Here is an 18,080-nt window from a genome sequence, read left to right on the forward strand (position 1 = left end):
TCGATCCCCGGTACTTAAAAAAAAAGCAATCACACAAATTAGTAAGAGAAAAATGGCAGGAAAAATATCTAAATATGAGTGGTAATTAAACAACACATTAAATAATCCTCAAGTCAAAGAAAAATGCTTAATGAGAGTTAAAAATAAACAATAAAAATTAAAATATAATATCAAAATATGTGAGAGGACATTAATATAATACTGATGAAAAAATTATTCTTATTAAAAAAACCAAAAAAACAAAAAAATTATTCTTCTAGGTACTTAAATTGAAAATAAGAATCAAATATTGTAAATTTCTACTCCCAAAAAATCTGAAGGAAAAGAACAAGAACAAGAAGACTGAAATAGCAAACAAACCAAAAAGAAGAAAATAATAAAGACTAGAGCAGAAATTAATGAAAGATAAAACAAGAGAAAAAGCTATAAAACAAACAAAAATCTTCAAAAATACATAAGTCACTTGTTATCAGGAAGGCTATAGGATATCACTAAAAATCCAGATTTTTTAAAGCAGATAACAAATAAAACAATACTATGAATAACTCCACTTAAATAAATTCAACAACAGAAAAAACAGACCAACTCTTCAAAACCAAAAGCTAACAGATTCAACTAAGATGAAATAAGTCATCTCAAAAGCCATACAGCTAATGACTTTCTCTTTTATTAATTAAAAGAGAAAAGAGGACTTCATAATTGGTTTTATGGGGCCACTCTACCCTGATAATGTAAAACTATAAAACTTAGAAAAATACATAGGAGATAAACATTCAGAATTCAGAGAGAAGCAAACAGTTCTTTAGCTTACTACCAAGAGCATCATCCACTTAAAAATTTGACAGATTGGATCTCATTAAACTAAAAAATTTTAGCTCTTTAACCCCATGTCAGGTAGATGGCAGAAAAATACTGCAAAGCATTTATCTTACAAAGAAGTAGTATCTATAAAAGGTTCTAGTCAAAATTAAAGACATTGACTCTGTATAAATTCTAAAACTAAGCATGTAGCTACATGCTTGGTACCTAGGCCAGAGAAATGATAACTATTCACATATCTATTACAGACCACTGAAAATATTCTAGATACCCTTTACAGGTGAATGTACCACCACGGGAGGAGGCAGGTCCGGTCATAAAAGAGCAACGTGGGAAACTATTCAGTACTTTGAAAGTAATGTTAAATACACAAACCTACACATGCCAAAACTGCACAAGACAATGCATACACCACACAAATGAGTATAAATTTGGTGTGATCTAGCAAGCAGCGGTGGACCTATCAAGGGCAACATCCTGGTTTATGAGATATTACACTGGAAGTGTGTAAAGTGTGACCATTGAGGGAAAATGGGTAAAGTATACACAGGATATTTCAGTATTATTTCTTACAGTACAAGTGAAACAATAATCATCTCAATTTTTAAAAATTTAAAAAGAAAACAGTGACTGTGAGGCCTTAGTAATAGCGCAGATCAGAAGACTCTAAGGGCCTGTCTCTCGCTGCAGCCTCCCTGATGTTCACTGGAATGAGAATGAGAGCTGCCCAGAAATGACAGACTACAGAGTTGTCTTTGTGGTCAGTGTTGGGGAAAAGGAGGGAAGGGGGGCTGGGGAGACAGAAAGAATCAGTGTCCTGCTATGCCCGGACATGAATTGGAGGCTGGGAAGTAACAATACTGCTCATGGCAGGGAAGTGGCACCAACACAGGTACACCAGTCATGGATCTAAGGGCCCAGTGAGAAAAAAGGCCGAAGTTCCAAGCTGACCCTACCGCAGTCACAAGTTTGCCTTCCATGCAACCTAGATAGGGAATAACATCGTTGAATGGCCAAGCTGTCACAGGAACAAATGACAATGCTCTCATTGAAAGCATTATTGCATGTTTTCACAGAAGGAAATATATGCTAGACTGGGGCATAAAAGATTAAGTGTCTTAGTTCAATTCGTGTACTTCTGTCACTTTTGTTGATGTATGCATGAGTATTAATTGCTTACCTGTTTGTACTTAAACACTTGTGTCAGAGGATATCGTTGGCCATCTATATTGAGATGACAGTGGGACAAGTTCACAACAGACCACCTACCAGGCTTCCAGTTCCCTCCCATGTCATATAACAGAAACAACACAGAATTCCAGGAAGAAATGTTTAGGTAAGGCTTAATGGCTGCCTAAGTACTAAGAGGTATTATCCAAGTACAATATCGCCACCTGCCTGATGAAGCAACCAAGTACACTCCCTTTTTCAGAGAAGGCAGCTCCTGACTAACTTGCTATGTTCTAATCAACTGAACAACTGTCCCACGGAGGTCTCTGACTTTCCAGATCCACTTTGGGATGGCTCTACATGAATACAAGAACAAACAAGGTGCGAAAGACCATAACAACAACTGCAAAAGAAACTGAAACGGTATATTCCAAAGTGCAGCCTGCCTGGCATCTTGGGGTTTATGCCTACATTATCTCCTACTCCACTGCCTGGGGCAATGCCACTGACTCAACAGGCCCTCTATTCACACAGCTCCCATTAAATACCTAGGCCTGGTTCACTGGCAACTTAGATAAGAGGAAATATAATGCTATCCACAGGGCTGTGGCAGCTTTCTGACCCTAACAACAGAAGCCTAACTGAAGTAAGGAGCAACCAGCACAGGGGAATAATGGAAAGCTATCAGTCCCACTTTAATCCTGGATAGGCAAACAATGCCAATGAGTCACTATGTCCATTCACTTAGGTACTGTATGTAGATGCTCTGTTAAATAAAATGGATGAATGAGTTCAAGGGCATTTATGTGGCCATAAAGGCCCAAGTCATGTCCAAAGGCAAAAGTAGGGAGAGCAACAGGCCAAGAAAATGGAGTTACATACAGTTCAATTGGGCAAAGCCTCAAGCCACAGAGGAAGATCAAGGCTTGAAATTCCCTGGCATTTCCCCTGCTGGATTTTGAACTTCTTTGGTACCAGTGACTCATGTATTCTTTCCCATTTCTCCCTTTTATAAGGGAGAATGTCTGTCTCATGAATGTCCTAATATATTTTAGTAGCAGATAAACTCAGTTGTAATTTCACAAGTCCACAGATGGAAACAAAGTTTGTTTTAGGTTAGTTCATCATAGTTGGATGATTTAGACGATGAGACTGGAGATTCTGAGATGGTATTTTCAAGACATTTTGAAGTTACGCTGTGATTGGTTCAGACTTTTAGGTATGTTGGTATGGGGTAAAGGTATTTCACACAAGGCAAACACATATATTCTGGGGAATATGGACTGAAGTGAAGGGAATGGTAGTCCCTAAAAAGACACTGCCACAACCTCTACAGGACTGGCTTTTCAGCAAATGCTCATATGTAATAGAGTTATAGACAAGGAACATACACTGGATGCTCTGGGTTGCTACTAAAAGTAATCACGTGTACCCTTATTAGAAACATAGGAGGAGAAGGACACAATGTGACCACAAAGACAGAAACTGGGTGAAGTGGCCATAAGCCAAGGAATGCTGATAGTCTCCTAAAGCTGGAAATGGCAAACAAAAGATTTTTCCATAGAACCTCCAAAGGGACCAGTACAAGAAATGAATAGACGAAAGGAAAGAAGTCCAAACAGAGCACAGCCTTGTTTACAGCTTGATTTTGAACATCTGCGAGAGTAAATTTCTAATATTTTAAGTCACAAATTCATGGCAATTTGTTATAACAACCACAGGAAAGCAACTGTGGACACATCTCAAATGATGTGAGTTTTAAATCTGTGGGCATGATACCCAAGACTAATATTGCTGGGTTCTATGGAAAGTTTATATTAAGATTTGGAAACACTAATCTATTTTCCAGAGTGGCTATACCATTTTACATTTCCAATAGCAAGGTCTGATGTATGAGAAATCTATTTCCTTCACTCGCTAACAACTGAAGAATTCTTAAAAGGAATTGTGCATACAAGACAACTTGTGTCTTTTGTTTCTCTTAATGGTTTCTTTCAAAGAGTAGATGTGTTTCATTTTGATGAGCTACAACTTATCAGGTTTTCTTTAATGGATTTTGCTATTAGTGTCACATTTTCGATAATCTATTCATAACTGAAGGGACAAAGCTTTGTCCTATGTTTCCTCATAGAAGTTTTATAGCTATGTTTTACATTTAAGTGTATAACCCAATACGAGTTAATCTGTTGAAAAAACTAACCTTTCTTTACTTTGCATCTATGCATCTTTGTCAAAAATCAACTGTTACCTGGTTGATCTTGGCAGTGAAAAAAAAAAAAATCAACTGTCCACATGTATGACAAAGTTCTTAAAGTCTTTATTGATTAATGTGCATTTAATAAGTTTTGCTACCAGGTAATATCTATTCTACTTTGTTCTCACTTTTCAGGTTATTTTGCTTATTATAAGTCTTTTATATTTTCAAATCAATGTTAGAGTTAGATAATTTCTATGGGGAAAAATCTTGCTGGGATTCTGATGGTGAGTACACTGAATTTACAGATCAAGTTGGAGAGAACTGACATCATAATTGCATTAGGTATTCCAGCACAAGAAAATAGCTGAACTTCCACACTTATTTACTTTCAAGCAATATTTTCTAGTTTTTAGTGTATGAGTCTGGCACATAGTAATGTTAGTATTTTATATTTTTTGAAACTTTTAAACAATCAATTTTTATTAATATGTGGAAGTTCAGTTGATTTTTACATATTGATCTACATCCTGAATGTGATTTAAAGCATTCATTATTTCTGTTTTTTATGGAATCACAGAGATACTCCATACAATCCTGTCAACTTTGAATAAAGATGGTTTTATTTTTTCCTTTCGGTCCTGATAGCTGTTCCTTCCATGTTCTCATGCATTTTCTGCAGCTATTAGGATTCACTGCCTTGGCAGGTCTCATGTGTTTTCTACTCTGTCTTCAGAATCTATAACGTTGGTCTCCCTGGACTCTTAATATCATCTCATTAACTTGGGGATATTACAAGGTTCTACTTGGGCTTCTGCTTCCTGTACCATAAACTGTAAATTCTTTCAAGACACTACATTGAGGTAATCACAGTCCTCTTCTTGCTTCCCATCTCTCAAAAATAGCCATCCTTCAAAGTTGCTATAAAGTATCTAGAACAAGCACTATTTAATGATTAGTTGTTTCAAGGAGGAAAGTAAGTAAATCTCCTCTTACTCTACACTAACCAAAAGTGTAGGTAATGACAAGATCCTTTATTTGGCACTCACTGTGGTAGGTGCTAAATATTTTACACCTAATATTGATCATAAGATCAATAAACCCTATGAACTAGGTATAGGCCCCATTATATAGATGAACAACTTAAAAAAAATTAATTAGCAGGTCAGGGATTTAACTCAGTGGTTTCGCCGCCTGCAGCGCAAGCTCAAGGACCCGAGTTCGATCCCCGGTACCAAAAAAAAAAAAAATTAATTAGCTTCCTTTGGTTATATAATCATTAATCAGTATACAAGTATAGATGGAAGCTGGGAAAACAGGAATGAGAACTGACTGTAAATGAATGAGGGGTTAAGAGTTATGAATACTTTGCGAAATCAGATACTATTGATGGTTTGCTTCACTCTGAGAACATATTAAAAACTTCCGAACTGCACACTTAAAAATGAATTTTAAGGCCAGGTATGATGGTGCATGCCTGTAATTCCATCATCCCAGGAACCTGAGGCAGGAGGACTGCCATGAGTTTGAGGCCAGCCTGGGCTACATAGTGAGTTCATGGCCACCCTGAATTACATAGCTAAGATTCTGTTCATGAAAAAAAACAAAAAAGAAAAGAAATGAATTTTACAGTTATCAATTATATCAATAAAAATAATAGTTTTGAAAAAAAATAAACAAAATCACATGACCACAAGCTACACAAAGGGTGGTCAGGTTTTAAAAATAATAGAAAGTCCAGTTAAATTTGAGTATGAGTGGGCCGGGGATTTAGCTCAGTGGGACTGCGCCTGCCTTGCAAGCGCAAGGTCCTGAGTTCAATCCCCGGTACCTAAAAAAAAAAAATTGAATATAAGCATAACTAGTTAGTATTTGTAACCTATTCACAGTAAAAATTTTGGTTTTATCTCAAATGACCATCAAATAGTGATGGTAATACTAAACAAATAGATTCCTTTATCCTTGACAATTCAAGGGACTAATCGTACTGTTTTGCAGGACTACTTTCATATGGTCAAGAACTACTATCTGATGCACAAATGTCTCAAAATCATTTTCATTATTTACCAAAATTAGCATGTTAAATACAAAAGTGAAAAGTCTACCTGAGTAAAATACCTATCAGATTTATGTGTAATAGCCAGGCATGGTGGTGCACACTTGCAATCCCAGTGCTCTGAAAAACTAAGGAAGAAGGATCCCAAGTTCAAATCCAGTCTGGGCAATTTAGCCAGTCCTGGTCTCAAAGTTATAAAATAAAGCGGCAGGGGTGGGGTGGGGGTGGTGGGGGTGGTGTTGGTAAGTCAGTCCAGGATTCAATCCGTAGTATGAGAAATAAAAAAGATTTATATGTTCTTTCGAAACAAGGTCTAGTTTTCTTACTGCATATGTGCTTTATGAAGAAAATTATTGTCAGATGCAGAGGATATCCCAAGTCAAATACCACAAAACAACTTAATTCAACATAATTAAATCCACATACTTTTTCCCTCTGTCTGATTAAAGTACCCTCAGACTTCTTGGAAGAATTCAGAATAATATGATTTTGAAGAATTTGAAGATGGCTAGATGATCATGTGCCATACATATTTAATGATTAGTGTTAAATTTTATCACATCAAAATAATTTTAAGTATAATTTTATAAAAATTAATTTTATGGCCACAAAATGAGATCCTTAGATATTGATACCTGTTTGGAAATTCCAAGTTACACTGTGTTTCCTAGACCAAAATCATTTTAATACGTTCGATCTGTTTTGTCTACCTGTAAAATATGAATACCACTGTCAGAAATAAACTAGTAGACTAAGGCACTGAAATAAACTAGTATGCAAGGCACTGTTCCAAAGATGAGGGACATCAAGAAAGTTAAGCAAGATTTCTATTTCCAAAATGAACTTGCAGATATATTAAATGGTATATAATGCTAACAAAAACCAAATATCAAAAAGAGATACTGAATGTTTAAAATATTCAAATAGCTGGGCATGATGGTGCATTCCTGTAATCCCAGCACTTAGGAGGCTGAGGCACAAGGATTGCCACAAGTTTAAGGTCAGCCTGGGCTACAGAGTGAGTGCAAGGCCAGCCTGAACCACATAGCAAGACTCTGCCTCAGAATTAATTAATTAAATAAATATTCAAACATGAAATAGTTATAGATGAGGTAGAGTATACCAACAACAGAACAGATAGGACAGGGTTTAATAAAGCATAAAGTAAATATTAAATCTTTACCTAAAATGTCCATCTAATTTAAAACTAAAAGAAACAAAAATGAATCATAACTAAACATTAAGCAACTTAGTTGTGACGTGAAGTGAGGAATGTTCCAAAGTGATTGAGATATGTCAAAAGAGACAGATGTTCCCTTAATAAGTTCTCACTGGTCAGATTTGGGACATTCTGAGGAAGAAAATTAACAATTATTAAACAAATAGAACACATTTTAACAAACAGAAATCTATGAGCTGAAAATTTTATGACATAAGTCAAACTCATAGGTGACCTGATGGGATGCAATGAGAACAGTAACATTCTTGCCAAATATCCTAAGTCTAGTCATGAGAAAATACCAGACAAATACTGAGGCATGTTCTACAAAGTACATAGGCTACAATATTTAAAACTGCTGAAATCATAAATGGCAAACAAATGATGAACGACTCCATAATGAAGAATGACAACAGTTTCCTGAACTAGATCCTTTTGCTGGTTATTGGGACAAATGGTGAAACTTAAATGGGGTATGAATGTCAGGTGGCATAAATTTATGGATTTGTATTTTGATGGTTATTTTAGGGTTCAGAAGAAGAGTTTTATCATTTGTAGTAAATACATTTTCAAACATTAAGGATAACAATTTTGACAGCCAACTTTTAAATGATTCAGGGGGAAAAAAGGAGCCATCTGGATCTGCTGAAGAGCTTAAGAACATGAGAATCCAAGGTATATTTTATTTTTTAAAAGAAACCCCAGTATTATTCAAAAGGGACAAATAGCCCATCAAACTACAAACAAGAGGGCCAGGGATTTAGCTCAGTGGTTCCGCCACCTGCCTCGCAAGCGCAAGGTCCAGAGTTTGATCCCTAGTACCAAAAAACAAAAACAAAACAAAACAAAAGTATCCAGAGCCCTAAGACGCTACATATCTTCAAATTCTAACTCTCTTAGCTTTATTTATTATTCTTTCCTTGGACTTTACCTTCCTAGAATATCGATGTCAGAACTTGTGACCATGACCCTTCTGAGTTTTGGTGGCCTTGAGAGATCACAAAAACAAAGAACAAAAACAAGAAACCCAGCTCTGTGTCTCTCAGCCCCACTCTAGCAGGGACTAGTCTGCCTAAATATTCCCTGTTCCTGGTTTAGCAGTTGGCAAAAAAAAAAAAAAAAATACAAATAAGAACTTTAGTGGAGCAAAAGATAACTGGCACTTTAAAAATTATTAATTCTACTAGATAAGGAGAGGATATATACAGTGAAATTCTTAACGTGAATCAGTGTCTAAGTGTAGGTTATGATCCAAATGATACACTTCTAACCAGAAATCTGAGAAATCAATTTTATTAATCTTAGCAAATTATAATGTACATATAGGCATTTTGTGAAAGAGATATAATAAAGTCTTTACACAGAATTGTGTAAAACTTACATTTAAAAAATAAAATACATTTTTTCAAAAGTTTTATGTATTACTTGTAAAATCAAAAAGATGCTAAAAATAGAGCAAAATGATAGAGACAAAGAAAAAGAAAATAAAAGATAAGAGATCACTATTACAACTGCACAAATGGCACAGAGTGTCTAGCCAAGTGATAAGATAGAAAAACAAAACTGAAAAAAAGTAAAAAACTGTGACTTTCCATAAAACATTCCACAAAGAAAATTCACTGAAAAACTATTTGATCTCATAAGAGTCTACCAAAGTAAGAAGATAGAAATTTGGAATAAAATAATCAACAGTTTAGCTATACTACAATGACTATGTAGTAATTCCTACATGAAAAACTTCTATAATGTAGGAATGTCAGTTCTAACTATAAAAATGTAATTTCAATGGAATGCCTTCCCCCAAAAAACTCCACATGATTTCTTATATAACTCCAAAAAGCCTAAAGACAATAGCTAGGAAAATGCTAGAAAATGAATGGTAAATCATGTTATAAAGCTAAAATAAACAAAACTGCATAATGCTGTTAAAGGGTTTTATTTTTACATTCTTTTAGAGACATTTCCAAACATCTACAAAATAGTACAATGTACCACATTATACGGACATCACCAATCTTCAATAATTATTAACATATTGAAAATCTTACGAATCTTGTCACTTTTTTGACAGAAAATTTTAACACAGATTAAAAATATCATATGATTTGACCTCTTAACACTTTGGGTTGTATGCCTAACGTATAAAGATTTTTTTAAAACAACATAACTACAATATAATTATACACCCAGCAGGTTAATAATACTTAATAAATATCATGTAATACCCAGATCCTGGGTAATATTTTCCAAGTGTCTCAAAAATGTCTCTTCATTTTTTGTTTAACTTAGGGTACAAAGTTCACAAATCCATTCACATGACATGTTTCACATATCTCTTGTAATCAACAGGACCATCCTTCCTTTTGTGTCATTTGTTGTATTACCTCGTCAAACCTCCTCTACTGCTAGATTATTTTACTTTAAATTCCAGATTATCTTTGTATCACAATACTGTTTCACTAAAAGATAAAGAAAAATTCTTTAATTATTTAATAAGCCAAAAAAAATCTCTCTCAGCACTGTGGGAGGCTGAGGAATGAGGATGAACTTCAAGTCCATCCTGAGCAATTCAGCAAAACACTGTCTCAAAATAAAAATAATAATAAAATAAAAATTTTAAAGTTGGGAATGTAGCTCAGGGACCTGGGTTTAAATCCCATTACAAAATAAATAAATAAATAAATAACCACTTATATGAAAAATATCTTTTAAATCTGGGTTTATATGAGAAAGGATGCAAGTGAAGTCTACACTTTGCACTTAGATAATATTCTCCAATATCTCCTTTAATCTGTAACAGTATACCTTTCCCCCACTACAAATCAACTTTTATTTTCCCATTACAATTACTTGTTAAAGAAATTAGGTCACTTTTGGGGATTGAGGCTTGAGACAAGGTCTTGCTATGTACTTCAGGCTGGTCTTAAACTTACATGTAGCCCAGGCTGACCTTGAACTTGTGGCAGTCCTCCTGCCTCAGCCTCCCAAGTGCTGGAATTACGGGTGTGAGCCACCACCTAGATCACATTTATACTGTAGAACTTCCTACATTTTAGAATTGGCTATTTGCATTCTGATGGTGTTGTTTAACTTGTCACAAATTTATGTATTTTCTGTAGAGTGCTAATTATATTTAGAAGCTGAACTAGATATAGGTTTAATTTAAAGGGCTGGACAGAGTAATTCATTGATGATGTATATACCCTCTTACATCATATTAATAAGCACACAATATATGACTGTTTCACCTGAGTAAGGCTAAGATTCATCAGCTAAAAACTAACACAGATGATTATTGAATAGGTCCATAATTGAAAACAATTATTTTCTAATGTTTATTTTTTTATGTTGGAATTCAACAGAAAAATGTCCTCTCATTAACCATGTGGTTGTATTATTAACTTGATAGAAGAAAAGCAGGATAAATGGTAGATATTTTATCAATATTCACAATAATAACAGGCTACCCAATTTTTTGTTATATATCATTTTGAACTCACTGATTTCTATATACAGTATTTAAGATGTTTCATTTTATTACAGTCACTTGCTTTGGTGGAAATTGAAGAGAAACAGTACTTTAGACTGTTGAGAAAGGATGGACAATCCTATAAATAGTATAGGGTCAACAGGCTATCACCTACAGTGACAAACATATGGTGGTGTACTGTAAATACATCAAAAGCAGCTCAGTGAAACAAGCTTTTTGGGATTTTAGGCTATTAAGATAATGTACAGTATCTATACAATGTGATAGTAAAAATATTAAGTACACATTAAACAAAGAATGTACTTAAATCATTTAACATGGTGCACAATATATCACTCAGTAAATTGGGGGGAATGCATGTTTGTGTAGTTGTGTGTATAGACATTTAAAAACTGGTTCTCTGGGGAAAAAATAGCCCAGCCCTGATATGCAGTGTTTGTCAATTTTCCTGATCAAATATACCCAGCACAGGTGATTTTAAACTACCAAAGTGATATCACTAAATGAAGTGGTGGAAAAGAGATGCATACAATCAGGTTTCAATAGCCATTGTGGCTGGGTGTGGTGGTGCACGCCTGTAATCTCAGCACTCAGGAGGCTGAGGCCAGCCTCGGCTACATAGTGAGTTAAAGGCCATCCTGAATTACAAAGGGAGACCCTGTCTCAAAAACAAACATACATACATACAAATAATCAACAGTCATTGTGAACTCCTGATGGTGTTATCTATATGCCCATATTTATTATAAAACTGAATTATTTTTGTGTATTTGTGAATGTGTGTATATGTGTATACATATATGTATGTGTATATGTGTGAATGTGTGTATATATGTATGCGTGTACATATACGTGAATATGGATATGTTAATATGTGTGTAAATATCTGTGTGTGTACACATATGTGAATGTGTGTGTGTGTGTGTATATGTATAAAATCAAAATGTTAAGTTTGGAGAGATTCTTAGTTGAATGAAAGAAGTTTTCTCTGGAGCAAGAAATAGTATTAGTTTGGCAAGACCAGGATAAAATGAACTCCTGTTTTAACAAAAATCACTGAATTTTAATTATAAGGTGTTAATCTATTGTTTATGTATTTATTGGGTCAAATGGGACATTTTTAAAATTTAATCTAACCCACTGTCAGAGAACAATACTTTCTGACAAACACTGAGTTCCAATGTGATATAAATAACCAACCAGATTAGATATCATATTACACAAAAGAAATCAACCTTCTGAAAAATTAACAACTTACTTTGGCTTCAGTTTCACCCCTGTGAAGAGTGTACAGATGGTGGATAGCACTTTGTGATGAGGACCAAGGATGGGTCAGAATTTGGAAGACATGAAAGTCATGGCCAAGGGTATCTGTTGTGACTAACAGCATTCCTGGAAGACAAAAAACAAAAGGCAAAAATAAAAATGACTGGATATGTGGATGGAGTATTTTTTTAAACTACACATTTTAAAATATTAATCAAAAAATTACTAAGGATATAAAATTTTCAAAATAAAAAAGTTAAGTCTAAATATATTTTTCCTGTCAGTACCAATTTAGTGCCACAGCATTAAACCAGCAAAATACAAATAACAGATGTGAAAGTATTATGATATTTTCCTATCATAATTGTTGAGAGATGTTATATGTCTCAAGTTACAATGTTCATCATAATTGTTTTGTTTTGTTTTGTTTTTTTGAGATAGGTCTTGCTATATAGTTATTGAACTCACTACATAGCCCTGGGTGGCCTCAAACTCACGGCGATCCTCCTGCTGCATGTAATTTTTTTAAATGAATGTGAAAATGATGTCATTCCACAGAATCAAAACTTAGTCCCAATTTTTGTAATTTTTCCCAACTTGAATTCTTTTTTTTTATTAATTATATTGGTACATTTAAGGTATACAATATAATGACATTCATCATTGGAAATTTTCACCTTTACATAATCCATCTTGGTTCTTATTTTTTCCCCATTCCCCTGCCCTGCCTTCAACCCCTCCACCCCTCTCTATCTACAAAGACTTCATTTCCATTTTTTCTTTTTCTCATATTAATTCCATTCCCTTCTTTCCTTTCCCCTACCCCTCCCACTTCCCCTTCCCCTTTGCCCCTTTTCTTCCTATTTCACATTATCTATTATACCTTTTAGTCCTTAGTTACACTTGCAGTTTCTCACACTAGAGAACCCAACTTGAATTCTAAGTGCCAGTTTATCAACTGGTCAAATCACTAATCTCCCCCACTTAATTCACCAGCTTAAAATTTGTCTCTACTAAGGTGAGTGTGGTATCACACACTTGTAAGCCAGTTTACTCAGGAGGCTGACACACTCAAACTCAGAGGTTCTAGTCCAGCCTCAACAAATAGTCAGACCTTGTCTCAAAAAATAAAATGAAATTTATATCTGTGCTACCGTGATATGTATTGAAACTGCTTATACAGTGCCTTTCCCAGTGTTGGTTCTTCATTTTGATGTCATCCAAGGTCATTAAGATATTTGGTTTTCTTACAGAAGTTTCATGATTTTGCTTTTAGTTTTTGTTTTCAATTCACAGTTCTTAAATTAGTGATGGTGAACTTTTTAAGAGACTGAGTACCCAAACTGCAACTCAAAACCCTCTGATTTATCACAAAGTGCCAACACTGAAATTAAACCTGAACACAGGTTTTGGTTTAGAAAAAACAACTCATACATTAAGAAAAAAACATAACAACAGAACTTTCAATGATACAAACAGCCTGCTGCTGCACGCGTGCTAGGCTCGCCACCACTGTCATAAACTGACCCAAGAAATAACACACTTATCAAATTTCCATTCGAAATGAACATAGCTTACAATGAGCCATATTTCTGGGAATGAGATTTGTTTGGTAGATCCATTTGGATATTTAAAACAGTATTCGTAGAGGCATGTTCAGCATGAGAGAAGACCTGGACTCAATCCCCAAAACCAAGAGTAAATATAAACCATTCAATACAAACTAACAAAGCCATTGCTGCTTTTCCCCCATTGGTTAATCTTTTATTAAATGTTTTCAGTGATAAGTAGATACAGAAAGTTTATATCTTAATACCATAAGATGTTTTGATACATGTATATGCTATATAATGTTTGAATCCACTTAAACATACCCATCTTCTCAAACATTTATTATTTCTCTATGGTGAAAACTTGCAAAATCTAGCTTTTATAAGTAGGCAGTACATTATTGTTATCACAAATATGATGAATGCTTACTTTTTAAAATTTTACTAATAGTAAAAAATTACTGAAAATAAAAGACACACTGCCATTAATCCCCCTGAAAATATTCCTCCTCCTTTGAAACACATTTATCCCATCATTCTTGCCATTTTCTGAAAGTCGTCTTTCATTAGCATGTTTAGTTGCACTGTCTTGGCTGCCTTGATGTCCTGAATCAGTTCAAAATGTTCACCTTTCATGATCATTTTGACTTTGGTGAAAAGACAGAAGTTGCACAGTGCAAGATCCAGTGAATAATTTGGATGAGGACACAGCATAATGTTCTTAATTAACAGAAACTGCCATACCAGAATCAATCATTATCATAAGAGGATGAAACTACCCATTTCTCAGGCTGTTTTCTGTTTACATAGTTTCTTAAATGCTGAAGTAAGCCCTGATAACAATCAGAGTTCTAGCTCCCATAATTCCATCAAAGTCAAAAACACAATCTACTTCACCTTGATGTTGGATCTGGAATGATGCACTATTTTCATTCAAGAACTGGCTGATATTCATTGAGAAGCTTGGTCTTACAATCATAAACACAAATCTGTTTCTCTATTTTAACATTTAGAGGTTTTAGTGACACCTGTTTTTTCCTTTAGGACAGTAATAATGTGTTTTTCCTCACTCTGAAGTCTATTTTGTCTAATTAACAAAACTATTCCAAACTTGTTTTGATTGGTATATGTATTTGCCTTTTTTATTTCCTATCTATCAATATGATTTGGGTCTTTTTTTTAGCATGACTTTTATTGTTGTTTTTTTTGGTACTGGGGATTGAACTCGGGTCCTTGTGCTTGTGCAGGAGGCAGCGAAACCACTGAGCTAAATCTCCAGCCTCTAATTGGTGTTTTTAGTACATTCACATTTAGTATACTTATGACAGGGTATGATTTATGTCCACTATTTTATCATTTTTTATGCTTGTTTTTGTTTATTTCTTGCCATTTGTATTTATTTATTTATTCATTTGGGTCTATACCTCTTTAATTACATATTAATTGTAATTATAACTGTGATTAATTAATTGTAATCTCACTAGAGATTATAAAACACACACCTAACTTTGTGTGTTTGTTCCTTTGCATTTTGTGCAAATTTTATACTTTTCTATAAAAAGGACCACTTGCTAGCTTAGTCTTCTTTTCCATAGTGGAATCACATTAACTGTTGCCAAACTTTTCTTTCTTGTAGCAGAAGTCAACTTTTTATTTTGAGGACAAAATACTTGATATACTCAAAGGAGGAAAGGTTTGTTTGGGCTCACAGTTTCAGAGATTTCAGCCCACAGTTGGCTGGCCTCATGCCAGAAACATCCTATCAGAAGTGCAAGGCAGAGGAAAGGTATGAACCTCATGGCAGGAAGGAAGCACAACCGAGAAGAGCCAGAAAAATGATATACAGTACCTTTCAAAGTCACAACTCCAATAAGCCATTTCTATTTCCGCCTACCAGGCCCCACCTACTAATAGCACGTTGAACAATGAATTTATTAATGGATTAGTCCACTGATGGATGAGCTTAGTGTTCCGTGATCTAATTACCATCCTAAACCCCCACCTCTGAACCCATGAGCCTTTTGGTGAATATTTTAGATGAAACTATAACATTTATTGAGAAAAAAGGCATGAAAGAATATTAAGCATTTATGTAGAGACAAGGTAGTCCTTTAGGGAAAAGATGAAATGTTGAAACTGCTTTCTTTGGTTAAGATACAGTTCTAGTTACTACATTAAACTATCAGATGTTAGTGTCTTAGCTATTGCAAAGAGAACTCAGTTTAGATGATGAATAGGGGCATTTATTATAAATAATTTAATAACCTCGATTCCCATTATGCACCTAGTAATGGTCATTTGGTCACTGACACACTTTACATTCTTTCCTTATTGTTATTCCAACAATAAATCTCTAAAGTTGGTCATAAGTACCTTTTGTCTTTATAGACAGTATTTTTCCATTCCTTCCTCCACCATTTTTTAGGGTTAACAGCTTTATTTACCTTATACAGCACCTACTTCCTTACAGTCTCAATTAATTTTGCCATTAAAGTGCTGGAAATTTTCTGAATCATGACAACATTCATTAAAAGAAATTGGAAGTATTATCATGAACATGGTGGTCACGAATAAAATGTTTCTCTTACAAAACCCAGAATGGAAGCCCCTTGTGTCAACCTGGTAGGCGGAATAACTTACAGATTCTAGTTCTCATCTAACACCAAGCTGGGTGGGACTTCCACTGCCACCCAGGGAAGAGCTATTCGAAAGAGTTCAGCAAACATGCAGTGGCTGACAGCTTTCTGGGCGACGATGGGGACTGTCATTTGCACAAATCCAATCTGTGGAGCCACCCCCCTCTGCTGCTTTTTACCCCATCCTCCTTCACCAACAAAAGCCCTGAAAGTCATAAGAATAAAAAAGTGGGTTTCCATTACCCCAACACTAACAATGTTCAGTACAAACGACAACAATAAACACAAACACTTGCTTAGTTAACAAGAGCTCTCAGAGCTCAATGAAAAAAACCCTCAAATCTTATGGTAAATGCTGTTGTCTCTATCCATGTGCTGGATAACCTGGAACTGTTTGCAGAACCTTTGGGTTCAGAAGCCTGGAGGTGGTTGGCTCTCAGCTTCTGCCGCCATCCTCCACTCTTTTATACCAAGTTATGAGTAACCACAACATCCTACTGTCTGCTGATTCCACCTCCTTGCAAAAAATGTGATTCTCAACACTTGTCAAATTGTTTAATAGAAACACTCATCAGTTAATAAGGTGAACTGTCATTTATAATACATTTATATTTCTAGTGTACTAAGGACAAACTTCACAATATTTCTTTCAAAATTATATCAACATTAATTCAGAATAACCATTCTAATAAAAGGCTCAATTTGCAAAATAACTGTTTCATATATGAATGATAATCACAGATGAATACATATCAATATGGCTTTTCAAACTGGCGTTAATCTGCATAGGTGTTATTGTGTAGAACCAATTCAAATTTTAGGCAAAACAATCCACTGAAAAATTATGTCTACTATCATCTGTGTATTGTATCTCAAACGTTTTCTTTTCCAACTTGGCCATAAAAATGAGGCTTCTAAAACCCACTAATAGATTTACTTTTTTCCACAAAATGTTCAAAATAATATTTAAAAACCTCAAAAAGCAGGAAAGAGGAGGGGAAAGACAAGGATGAAAAATGAATTAAGATACATTGCATGTATCAACTCCCCGTGATGAATGTAATCATTATGTACTGAAAACATGTACTAATAAAAATAAAAATTTTAAAAAGGAAAAAAAGGGGAAGAAACAGCTAGTACAGAACTGCATAATCATGTGCTTTCTTTTAATTTACAATTGCCTCTTACGTACACATTCTATTGAGGAAATAGTACGCCGCTTTTCTCCCCAGAAAATGAGTTTAAAGGCACATATACATAAAAGCAAAAATTCAAACAGAGCAGACAGTGGCTTGAGAACTATTTATGCAGCATCAGAAGACTAAACCAGACTCTGGCCTGGCCATAAACTAAACCCACGCCCCAAACAAGGTGCCAAGCCACAAAAAGCATTTGCGTCATCTGGGAATACAAGGAAAAGAAGGACTTCTAATTATAGGGCCTGGAAGCGGAAGCCTAGAGTGATTAGCTGTTTAGGCGCTGCTGTATGTTTATCTGGAGGCTTCCTCTCCCTCACTCTCAGCCTCAAGTTTGATAGATGAGTATCAATGTTAGAGGGTGGGGACTGAAGCTGCTGATGGCACACAGTGTTCCCCAAAATTGGAGGTAGCTGGAGAATGAACATTAAGGCTTTTGTGGGCTCATAAGAACATAAGTCTTTTCAACTGGGCGTCAGCTGGT

At 34.9% G+C, this 18,080-nt stretch overlaps 1 protein-coding gene across 15 annotated transcripts in view; it reads right to left on the minus strand.

The window, feature by feature from the left end:
- The window catches only part of Bcas3 (BCAS3 microtubule associated cell migration factor), a 583,853-nt gene that overhangs the window by 373,989 nt on the left and 191,784 nt on the right, over positions 1-18,080 (minus strand). For all 15 annotated transcript variants that reach the window (XR_015443252.1, XM_021248678.2, XM_087191873.1 and 12 more), the window contains exon 14: positions 12,207-12,340. Coding sequence is in view for 14 of the 15 variants with exons in the window: in XM_021248678.2 (XP_021104337.1) it covers positions 12,207-12,340 (134 nt within the window). In the remaining variant the exon portion in view is untranslated. The remainder of the gene's footprint in view (positions 1-12,206; positions 12,341-18,080) is intronic.

This window comes from Heterocephalus glaber, unplaced genomic scaffold, assembly GCF_053883595.1.
Source record: "Heterocephalus glaber isolate CG9 unplaced genomic scaffold, H.glaber_assembly_v1.0 deba00001564, whole genome shotgun sequence".
In the NCBI taxonomy this organism is placed as follows: Eukaryota; Metazoa; Chordata; class Mammalia; order Rodentia; family Bathyergidae; genus Heterocephalus; species Heterocephalus glaber.